The sequence below is a fragment of the Poecile atricapillus genome, chromosome 4 (assembly GCF_030490865.1).
Source record: "Poecile atricapillus isolate bPoeAtr1 chromosome 4, bPoeAtr1.hap1, whole genome shotgun sequence".
NCBI lineage: Eukaryota > Metazoa > Chordata > Aves > Passeriformes > Paridae > Poecile > Poecile atricapillus.
In genome coordinates, this window is record NC_081252.1 from 44,532,018 (window position 1) to 44,544,151 (window position 12,134).

At 38.1% G+C, this 12,134-nt stretch overlaps 1 protein-coding gene across 3 annotated transcripts in view; it reads right to left on the minus strand.

The window, feature by feature from the left end:
• Positions 1–1,109: 1,109 nt before the first annotated feature.
• ACSL1 (acyl-CoA synthetase long chain family member 1) overlaps positions 1,110–12,134 on the minus strand; it is a 38,388-nt gene continuing 27,363 nt past the window's right edge. For all 3 annotated transcript variants that reach the window (XM_058838128.1, XM_058838130.1, XM_058838129.1), the window contains exons 12-21: positions 10,961–11,095; positions 9,285–9,419; positions 8,451–8,546; positions 7,354–7,426; positions 6,652–6,740; positions 4,203–4,319; positions 3,699–3,842; positions 3,094–3,195; positions 2,921–2,992; positions 1,110–2,721 (exon numbers count right to left, since the gene is read on the minus strand). In XM_058838128.1, coding sequence (XP_058694111.1) covers positions 2,581–2,721; positions 2,921–2,992; positions 3,094–3,195; positions 3,699–3,842; positions 4,203–4,319; positions 6,652–6,740; positions 7,354–7,426; positions 8,451–8,546; positions 9,285–9,419; positions 10,961–11,095 — 1,104 coding nt within the window. In that variant the 3' untranslated portion in view covers positions 1,110–2,580. The remainder of the gene's footprint in view (positions 2,722–2,920; positions 2,993–3,093; positions 3,196–3,698; positions 3,843–4,202; positions 4,320–6,651; positions 6,741–7,353; positions 7,427–8,450; positions 8,547–9,284; positions 9,420–10,960; positions 11,096–12,134) is intronic.

Sequence of the window (12,134 nt, forward strand, 5' to 3'; positions counted from 1 at the left end):
CAAAATAAAACTTGCTTTAAGAGCGTACCAAACAAACAAACACAAGAAGTAAGCTCATTAGCTCGAAAACTTTACATTTCATCTCTGGTAATTAAATTGTTAGAGGAGATTCAGCAATTTGTCAAGTCTTGTCAGCTTGAGGGGCCCTTTTGATACCACACTTCTTTATACACTGGTGGTGGTGATAGTCTCTGGCTTTAGCCAGAAAAATATACTAAAACAGTGAAATAATCACTTCAGGCTTAAGAGGTGGTAAGTTCTTTTTTAGACTATTTTGCTGGCTATAGCAGCCAGCCCCAAGCCACAAATAAGACAAACAAATTTGTTTCTGTAGTGATAGATGGCTTCTCCAGAAAGGTTTCTCAAATAGAATGTTGTTAAGAACATAAACCTTAGATCCAGTTCTCATCCATCTCTCAGCTCTCTCTCCAGTATGCGACATAGTGACACTTCCCTGCCTTTCCAAGCAGCATACACACACTGATTTGAGTGTGTTACTTAATTAAGTGACAAATTTGGTTTAGGTTTCCTTCAGTATGGAATAAAGGAACATACAAAATTACTTAAGAGGGGAAACTCTACAGTGACTAGGAACAGAAGTTTGCTTAGGATCTTGCACTGACATCTGTATTCACATGGAACTTTAAATATTGTCTGGGTGGTGGTACTTTCTCTACCCTGGTTTGGTAACTCTATCCCTGAAATCTCCCCAGCTGTACCCCAGGGATGTTTGGATTTAATAAATACATGGAATAAGGAAACCCACTACCACACAGGTAGAGTTCCAGAAAACTACATTTCAATTAAGTCATTTGAGATGATAGTAAGAACATAAGTGTCAGGAAAAAGGCAAAAAAAAATTTAAAGATTTGCATCTTTGTAGTGTGCTGAAAGAGCAAGTTACATACAACAGCATCCTTTTCTAACAAATATTGACCAACACCTTAAACATAAAAAGACACTTTCCAAAAGTAAAAGCGTAAACAACCAGCCTTGTACTGTATTTAGTATGTCTGTAACAGCAGAGTTTTACAGGTTGCCAATTAGAATATTACACCCGGGCTTGTTATCCAGCAGCATTTTTCTTGATAAACAAACACATCACACCCTTGAAATGAAGAAATATTTATTTTGGTTTCCTTCATTGGTTTTGAAAATTGTTTTGGTTTTAAAAAACATAGAAATAGCCAACACTAAGCAAACATTTGAATTTCAATGTAACAAACTACTGCTCTAACAGTTGACTTGGATTTGTGTACCTGAATTGCATACACATGAAATTATGCTACAGAGTAGTGCATTACAATCACACAAATCTTAGTGCAAACCTTGTTGTGCTTGTATTTTACATAGATCCACGTTTTCAAAAAACAGCAATGAATGTTAATGCAAAAACAACTCTGTTAAGGATAGCAAAAGATTGATGCTGTAATAAGGCTTATTTCTGCTGATTTTTCAAACAAAAGATAACTAGTTATTATTTTGCAATTTATCTGGGAATTAGGTTTTTATCCCTGAACAAATGTCTATCCTGGGCCAACACACAGTTCTGTTGGCATGTATAAATAGTTCCAATTGCTGCAAAGCATCAGGCAAAAACATTCTACCTGACCTATTTTGTTATTCGGTGAAGAGTACTCAGTGGCTCATACATAAAGCACAAACAGAGGTTATGTCAGAAGCTCTTCCACTTACAGAGGGCCTGGCAGATTTTTATAAAATGCATTTTAAATACAAGTTCATTACAGGGAAACAAGTGTCTGGTACAGGTGCAGTGTTTACCCTGACTGTTAGCATAGCCCAACCTCCTGATTTGGTTTTTAGGTCTCTAGTGTTCTTGACAGAGTTACAGGGCTGGTGCCACTCCTGAATCATGCTAATGTAGCAAAAGCTATACTTGCTGAATGAACTGCATCCACACAGTGCAGGACCACCATATGCAGACTTTGAGGAACTTCTACTCATCAGTCTTCTTTGTGTGGAGTGCTGACTTCTACCTTATAGAAGTACATCCCATAACCAGCTGCAGATGTAGAAGGGAGATACAGCTCAGATGCCTTGCCCCAGTTAATACTGGGACTAACAAAATATGTGATACCAGCTATGCAAACTGTAAGGGTTTGGGTTTTTTCGTGGTTGGGTGGTGGGTTTTTTTGAACAGATTAAGTAATTTTTCTGAGGATGCAAGATACTTAGAGGCATTTTCAAAGCTGCCAAATCCTTTGTGGAATTGACAACTGCAAAACACACTGCAGACAGCAAACATGCTGGCAATAAAACCTTAGCTCCTTGGTGAAGGTGAGTCCCATTTTCAACCAAGGAAATATTAAATAACTTACATATAGTTACCATTTATAGTTAAGGCTCTTTTTGGAAATTGTAGGTCACCATAAAAACAGTATGCAACACGACTTGACAGTAAGGCAGTGTTCCATTTCTTCAATGTTCCTATGGCAAGTACCCATTTTTGTACAAGTTAATGATTGCACAGTTTCCTTCCCTATTTTTGCTGTAGTCAAAATACAGATATGAAGGCCAACAGTAGACAGACATGTGCGACTTTCCTCATTCCATTTGCAGTTACATTTTGGCATTAGCATAGAGTTCATCTATCTGTGACTGGAAGCATTTTCGCAGTTCTGGTCTCTTCGCCTTCAGTGTTGGTGTCAACAGGCCGTTTTCAACAGAAAACATTTCAGTGTGCAGGACAATGTCTTTCACCTGGAAAATAAAAAGGTATTAGCTAAACTGTATTCCTTGAAATAGACAAGACTATTAAAAACTTGCCCAGACATCATAACAAAGCCCATTGCTTGAGAAGTTTTCCAGACACAAATTAAAAGCAGTTTCTGAAGAATCAGATAATATTAGTGTTGAGAAGTTTAAAGAATTAGGTATTTGGTTCTCACAAGCATCATACCTGTTCAAATGACTTCAAACCAGATTCTTTCCCAATCCTCACCATGTCTTCCAGAATGTATTTTTTCACATCCTGTGGGTACAGAAATACATTGTACAGCTTCATGCTTGCATAAGGAGCAACTCGAAAAAGTTGATGCAGAACAGCTAACTGTTCAATTAGATATGTCTTGCCTTGTTTCTGCATAGCTCTTTATAGGAGCCTTCAAATCCCTTCTTCTTGGCCCAGTTGTGCAGGGTATCAGGATCGGGCACCACAACAGCTACTAAGAAGGCCTAAAAAAAAGAAAAAAGCTTGACAAAAATTCCTAGGTCAACACTTTAGTTCCTACACATTTCTTTGGGGAGCATTTCTGATCCTGATGTAAAGTCAGCAGCTTTCTGCTACCTGAACACAGGAAGCACATTTAGAACAGAACTGAAAGAATTAAGACCCACATTTCTCTTTACAAAACCCCCAAGGTATTCAGGTTCTTTCTTGGTGTGCGGGGGTTTTTCTGTTTTTGTTAGTTTTTTGGGATTTTCCCAGGGGACACTGTTAGCAATTTATATACAGTCATTAATATGCAGATTAGTTCAGCTCCACTACCTGGTGTAAAACTAAATCCAGAAATATGCTACTTGACTGCTGGAATCCAATCAGAACTAAAATGCGTAATTATAAAAGTTTATGGGACAAATTTAAATTTCAGTCCCAAAGCATGGGGAAAACAAGAAAGGAAGGCTTTTCTGCAGTCTCCTTTTGCATTAATTTTTAAAATTACCTGAAAAATGCTTACCTGCAAGCTCTCTCCATGGACAAACACCTGTGCAACAGCTTCACATCTCAGATACACATTCTCTATTTTCTCTGGTGCTATGTACTCTCCCTGGGCTAGTTTAAATATGTGTTTTTTCCGGTCAATGATCTTCAATGTACCATTCTGTTGACAGTAATAACTTTCACTCAGAGGAGACACTTCAAGTACAAAACCAAATCTACACACCTTAGGCATGCCACACTGGCACAGTAAAACTATGTTAGAGCCAGAGAACTGTCAAACTAATGTTAGAAGAAAACAGGTTATGTTTCCATCTAATCTAAACTGGGGAAAGCCTCAGGAATGGCACTGTCAATACTTTTTTAGGCCCAGACACACAGATTCAGCTACAACAGTGATTATCCACAAATTCTTGTCTTTCACCTAACTAATTCTGTTCAATGCCAAGTGTTTTCTAATATATTTATCAAATTTCTGCTAATAACTATAAAAGCATCATTCCAGCAATGTAAGTTAACTTACTGGTAGCCATTTCCCAATATCTCCTGTGTGAAGCCAGCCATCTTTGTCCAGAGCCTCTGCTGTTTTTTCTGGATCTTTCAAATAGCCACGAAATACATTTAGCCCTTTAATACACACCTGAAAAGAGCCATCTGTTAATATATGCTACAGTGAAGGAAAGTTAGCAGTCACTACTATCAACAAATGCTTTCTCCAATAGTTCTCAACCCCCATTAAAAAAGTCAAGAGGAAGTTTGTGTTTGTACAAGAACTTCTACTCATGGTTTTTGGAGACCTAAAGTTTTCCATTGGTATGAAATATAATAAGAAGCAATTGGAAGGATCTGTTCTCTTCCAGTCTAGAAGCAGTGTCCCTACCCACTAGTTGAATAATTGGAACCTATCAAAAAATTTGGTTTTATTTCTTTATGTGAAAAAGTTCTGCTAGATCAACAAATACTACCTCTCAGCCTGGCAATACATTCATTTCAGCTTTGGTAAACAGCAGGGGCATTGTGCTAAAATTGGTGGAGAAAAAAAAGTTGTGTATCAAGCAAATAGCACTTTTGTTGTCCAAAAGTTAGGCTAGAAGGAATTACTAGTTCAGCAATTGATTCTTGAAAATCTTTTAGTGCCTATCCAGCGTGCTGGTGAACTGCAATACAATGAACATGAGATGTCAATAGGAGGGAGATCAGAATACAAGTGAGGGTTCTGAGGACCTTATGGAAAAAGTACCAAACTTGGGACCAAACCAAAGTAATATTTTACAAAGCAAGCCATTTCTGTTCTAAAACAGACCTTGTCTGGAAGGATATGAATAAAAGAGAACTCTACATGTCCCAGTCAAGTCAAAGACTGACCAGTCAAATGTTAATTTTTCACAGCTCCTAAGATCACAGGAAGGCAGTAGATGACAGCTTTTCCCAGTAGAGACAGCCAACCATTTATCTGTATCCTGCTAGCTGGCACAAGACCTCATCTGCATATGCTCATATATAATTCTATTCACAAATTTATTCTTCTTGACTGGCAAAAGTGGAAAGCAAGGCTGACAGAGCAGGGAATATTGCAAGGTTACTCTCAGAGAAGGGGACTAGAAATATTTAAACCAGATGAAAAGCAGAAAATAAGAATATTTATTTTAGGCAAATAGATAAAGAGCCAATTCCATGGCCATGGACTTTTTGAAGCAAGTTACAATACTCTGTTATATTTAGAATAGTTTATACTGAGGAAGTTAGGCCTGAAAGACTAAGATAGCACCTGATATATTAAGGGGCTACAACTTCTATTCAAGTCTAAAGTAACTCCTAATGCAGCAAACTCACATTAAGTGCAAGCAAAACACTTTTAGGAGGGTTTTTTAAACTATTTAACTATTTCTTATAAGAATTTATACTCAGCTTCTCTAGCAGACCAAGCTTTAAGAATGTACTGAAAGTGAAGCAAAAATTGCTGATGAAGACTAAATATGGAATTATACACAAGACATTAGAATTTTGACATTGTTCTTCACTTGCAATCAGTTTCCCACCACCAAGACTAAGTAAATCCTTGAGTATTTCTGGGAGTTAAAGCAAATGATTTGTCTCTAGTCTCATAGAAATTACAACCAAAACAAATAAAGATTATAAATCCTTTGTAGCTACAAATTAGTTACTTGTTTAAACTAGCTTTAAATTTTCACTCCCTCAGCTGCCCCCACAGCCTCTTGAAAGCATATTAAAGACACCACAGTTAATCTGCTTTTGAAGCTTGGGGAAAATAAATTACTATATGAACACCTGTTTGAAGTACATACAAAGTTAAAACTGTTTATACTTTACTTTGAAAAGCTACTTTAAAAGAAAGCATATAGCATCACATATAAAGCTGAGCCCTCAAAAGGCACTTTATAAAACATACATGTTCTATTTGTGCAGACTGCATAAAAAGTTCAGAAAAATGTGCAGGCAGGTATCACAAATTATCAGCAACCTTCATGGCACTTGATCTCAATTTCTCTTAGAAGTTTCCAGACACTTTAAATTACCTCATCTCACACATCACAAGCTAGGTAACTGGCTATAGGCATCATCTGTTCTCTGGCCCTTGGCAGTGGAGTGTGAGGGAAGCCCTCTGCCAGCATTCTGCTGAAGGGTAGCTGAAGTATGAGGTAGGTGGCCACACTTCCCAGCTATTCCACAGCTGGAAGATGTTGCCTTGATCATACAACCTTATGTACGGTCACATAACCATGTGTTAACCTGTGGAATAACAGATTACCACAAACTCTTTTCTCTCCCCTCCCACGTATTTCCTGATTTGCTTCTGTGAACATTAACTGGTATTGCATGCAGGCATCTTAGGTTTTAGGCAGCAGGCCATGTTTAGCACTTCTACAAAACTCAGTTATTTCAGGAACAAAAAAAAAAAAAAATTTCCAAAATTTCCAAGAGGCGCATATTGACTTTCTGAAATTACTTACCTCACCCTCTCCTTTGGCAGCCAAGTAATTCATTTCTTGTACATCAACAAGCTTGATGATATTGCATGGCATCGGTGCTCCAACATGACCTATTAAATAGAGTAAAATTTCAATAGCCTGATGCTTTTTAGTCAGATTCTGAAAAAAAATCTTCAGTTTACACACTGAAGAAAGATGGAAAACTTATTTCAGGTAGCTTAAATTTGCCAGGACTCAGCTATCCTAAGAATGTTACAAGCTGAACCATGTACTCAGGCTTGATTTTTCTTACAATAAGGATCCTCACTCTACAGACATATTAAGTAGCTGAAGTGCCACTATAGTTTCTATTAGCAAGATTATTTCATTTAGGGAGCATCTCTTCATTTAGGGAGCTAACAGCTGAGGGAAGTGCAGACTCTAGATTCCACCACCAAAAGATGCCATTTGTATTTCCAGCACTACACAGAAAATTCATGTTTGCTTGAAACTACAAAGGTTAATACTATGACCTCCCTTCTAAAGCTACTTCAGCTTACAAGAACAAATCCTATTAGAAGTTTGAATTACTGAACATACATAGCTATTTAGGGGTAGAAACATCAAGGGATCCCTTATCCTTTGTGATAGGCATTACTGAAGATTAAGTAATGTAATTGGGGACCTCTAAAAATTTCAGTAATCCTAAAATTTAACTGACCAGTAGACAGCTGAATATCATACCTGCTGTCCAGTCACCAGGCAATGACAGGGAGCATCCAGCTGTGCATTCAGTCTGTCCATAACCTTCATAGAACTAGAAGGTGAAATCAAAATATATTCTAAGACCACTACTTTTCAACACAAAGTTTCTTCATTAAAATGCAATTACTATTTTGTTTCTTCTAATTGTTTAAATTTGAGTTAGTAAAACTTTCAGCAGCACCTTCTAAAAAAAACTTGAAATATTAGTTTTATCACAATATGCAATTTTAAGTGCTAATATTCACCCTCAGTTCCAATATTTACTCAAAAGTTTCACTCAGTTTCACACAGCATGTGACACCTATTTAGATCAAAACAGAAAACAGCAGAGGAAGCAAGAAAGAAATGAAGAACCATAGCACTAGCAGTGACTCCATTCACATAATTTAAAAATAGGTTTGTCTGAGACAGCCAGAAATGGAATCCCTATGCCTCATCACAGCTCTGTGATTGCTATACACAAGACAGGCTTCCCTTTTCTGTGCAAAATACATTGTTACACCAGCACACTACTGAAAACTTCAAGAAATTACAGAAGCCTGATATTTTACAGTATTAGTTTTCTATCCTTGAAATTTATTTAATTTCAACACATTTGTTCTATTCTATGCCATTCTTGTTCAAATTTTACCTCCAAAAGCACATACTTTGAAGAGGCTCTGAAGATAAATGCAATGTGTGCATTCATCCCAGACTCATCTTCAAAACAGTAACACCTCAATATTACCACATTGATTATTAAATTTTCTACAGTAGTTACAAATACTTATGTAAGCAAGGCAAACTTCAGAAACTTAAATAAAGTAGGTAATTTATTGCTTACTGCAGCCCACAAAAACAAAAAACAAAAACCTTTCCTCTAAGACAGGTCAGCAGGTTGCTCCAGTTAAGACTTTGGGATGAATATGGAAATTTCAGGGGACTGAGAGAAACTCAGGAAAAGAGCATGCACTTGTATAGTCTCCAAGAATACTAGGAAGAGTTATCCATATAATCGGACTCCTAGAAAAGCTCTAACAAAGCTGGAGCCAGGTGCTAAAATATTTATGGTTTAGGACTAAGGCCAGGCAACTCACCTGACAGCCAAGAGCTGCTCTCAGGAAGGTCAGTACACTTGCAGACACAGGTGCTGCTCCTGTAACCATCAGCTTCACTCTTCCTCCCAAACTTGCCTACAACAGACACAAGATACTGTGGACACCAAAAGCATTCTAGAAAAATTTCCAGAATCATCTTCTATGACACCCTTAGCCGCTGCTCACATACAGTGCCACCCACACATGTTTAAGAATAGAAGTTTAGTCTGCTATGGCAAGGTGTCTTTCTTGCAGTGTTTTTAGTCTCATTAATGGCTGGAAGATACAGAATCTCAAACATACAGTATCTGCACATGGTGTCACTGCAATGCAAACTCTGCAAAAAAGAGCTTAAGCCATAGCCTTACAGTGATGGCTTTATTTTTAACTGCCTTGTATCAGTTTCTCATACATCCTGAACGCTATAAAAAGCGGCCACATGGGCATGTTGTACAGCCAAGGTTAAGGCCATAGCAAGTGAGTGTCAGATATAATAGCAGGCATGACTTACTAGTGACCAACCAGGAGAAGACAGTGGGGGCTACAGGTGCTGCTGTCTCATACTTAGCATTCTTCCTTCAGAAGGACAATGTTTGCTTTCAAAGTGGTAAGAAGGAAGCACCAAACTGTTTCAGAGTGACTTCCTTAATAGTTAGCTGATACTATGAGAACTAAAGGAATTGAAAAAAATCAGCTTGGAAATAGAAAGACAGCTCTGATTTTTGCTCTGAGTAGCCAGGTAGTCTTAATTCAGTGAAAAAGCCATACCAGATTATAACTATTCGTATGAAATTCAACAACTTCAAAGTTCAACTACAAGGTTTTCAAGCATACCTGTATTTTACGGAAGATGACTTTATCCCAGAAACTGTTATTTCTAACAATACCACTTCTGAGTTCTGCTTCTTTCCTCTTGGAAGCAAAATCCAGCAGCCACCTCTTTAATGAAGTATCTGCCTGCCCAAAAATCTATTAAGAAAGATGAACTATGGTTAGAATCCTCATAGACTACCATTCCCTTTTTCTTACGTATGCATGCATAGAAACCAGTGAAAACCAAATAAATTAAAACAACCTTTATCGATAGGCATTCTAATTTTAGTAAGAAATACTTGTGCATTTTTATTCTGACCTCAGTTCAGGAGTTGAAATCAGCACTTAACTAACTCTTGATATCCATCAAACTGTGTGATGTTCTTTCAATGCGTAATTTCTTCATTAAAATGTACGAATCAAAATGGATGGTTTACTTCTCTATTCTAGTATCATCAAAATTCAAATTGAGCATAATCCTCAGCATTTTCTGAAAAGAACGCTATCATAATACATAATGTAGCACAGGGTGTTGTGAGGAGCTGCAGGTCACTTCAGAAACACCAATTGGAGTTCTGTCTTGCATATACAAATTTGCACTTTAGATCAATTTTCAAAGGCTCCTTCTAGTTGTTCTCAGGAAGCCAGAGAGCAGACTCAACAGCAACCCACACATTAGTATATTCATTTGGAAAGAGGAAGACTCAGCATTATGCCTCCCTGCCATGCCAATTCCCCAGCTTGCTGGGTTCATACGCTACAGTTCAGGGCACCAGACTAAACAAGCAAGAGGAAATCATGAGAACAAGTCCCAAGCCTTAACTTTGCTTCTCAAACTCCAGCAGAGAATGTGTGAGCAGAATAAGGAGCTACATTTTAAGTACTAAAAGCTGGTCTCAGGTTTTCTTCCCCTTCAGATGGATTCCAGCTGCACTATTTGTTATTGAGCCAAACAGGACCTTGTGTTACTTGGTGTTCCTCTAGCCTCATGGTCAGAGAAATGTCCTGGCTAAGACAGCATAGACAGCTCTGCCACTTCTTTAGCAGTCATAGAATTTATTATATCCTTTAGCTCCCCTGGCTGTATCCTAAAAGGAGTCACCCATATACACAAAAGGCCAGTTAAAATAAGAAGTTCAAGAAAGAATCTACTTCCAAATTCCCATCTCAGATGACCCTGAGCAGGCAAGCAGCACACACAGAAGAGTGGGGCTACAGACACACCTTCTCTGCAGCACTCCTAATTGGCTGGTTTACAGTTCTTCCAGCTAGGGCACACTGGCAGCCATGTAGGAAATTTGTATGTGTCCATGCTAACACAGGCAAACACCTGACCTTGCTTTGCAAATTCCACTCTATGAGTCAGATGCTAAAAGCGTGGCATGCAGATGCCAAGCCTCATTTTCGTGTTGTAGACTAGACTTAAATAACTTGCTCAGAGCAAAACACTAAGTCATTAATCAAGACAGAGAGAATCAAGTCCCCTAGTCAGTCTTTTCAACACTGGCATTTGCTGCCTGAAAGTGTTTTAATGCAACCAGTACTATTCCCAGTACTTTAAGCTCTCTTTTAGAAAGCAATACACACATTTGTTAGCATGCCAATTTGATATCCCAGGTCACAGTAGTTACTCCTACTCTGGCAGCACAAACTTTATGGGGTCTCTTAAAAGTCTGCAGTCATGACTGTAGACTTACCTTGTCAAACATTCTGTTCAACAGTCTTGGTACTACAGGAAATACAGTTGGCTGAAGTGTTTTTAGATCATCCATGAGTAGTCTGATATCCCCTTGAAAAAATCCTATCCGGGCTCCATGGCACAGAACCACACACTGTTAGAAAAAAAGTAAGCACTCTGAAAACGCAGAAGGTACAATGTGTTCCAGCTCTGTATGTATGACAGTCCTATGCAGTGTAGATCAGCCTTAAATCCTCTCAACTTCTGGACTAGTTTTGCAGCATTCTTACAGTCTTGAGATGGCACTAAAAAGACTAAGTAGCAAGACACATCTGGTGTACACAAACCAGACTTTCAAGCTTAGACTAAAAGTCTTGATCCAAAAAAGGGGCAGTTGGTCAAATAAGGCAATGCCACTGAGTCAAGAGGTAGCGAAAGACATGAAAAGAGAACTTTTCCATTTGAAATATTTGGCAAGCTTATTTAAAAATATTAGACTTGTTTTTCCCCTGCTTAATACCTAGAAATTCTGTGTTTATAGTCAGCACATGCTATTTACTAGGCCAGTGAGGATTTCTGTCTTGTGCTACCTCATTTCCCTTCCTTGCACTCTGGTTTTCCTTCTCATTTCACAGGACTGATGTGAGCAGAGGTTCTTAAGTGATCAAAATGCTATTTAGAAGATTCTATAAGAGCCAGAGCTTATTTCTGCATCACTTCAGACAAAAAGTTAGGCAGACTTAATCCTGTTGTGTTGTATATTTTCTGTCTAGAAGCTTCACCACCGACCTTACACCCCCCTCTATTTTCCTATTTTTTTCTTACTTCTTAACATTTCTCTTCTACTTGTGTTTATGCCTACCTGCTTTTGTTTATTCTGCTTCCTCTAACACCTACCCCTTCACTCCCTACTATCCATCCTCTTATTTGCTGCTTGAGACATGCTAAAGTGTCATTTTCCCCATCCACCATCTGCTAAAAGCAGCAAATATATCAGTCCATATGGAGCAGCAACTGCCTTTACTAAGTGGGAACATGTTTGTCAAGTCAAGTTCATTGACCCTCTAACTTCCATATGATGCTAAATCCAAGGAAACATCAACTTTAAAACAGAACTGAAAAGACTGGTTTTCACAAAGCCTGTGTTCATATCCACCCCAAACAGCAAGAAATCTTTCCTCCTTTCTACCAGT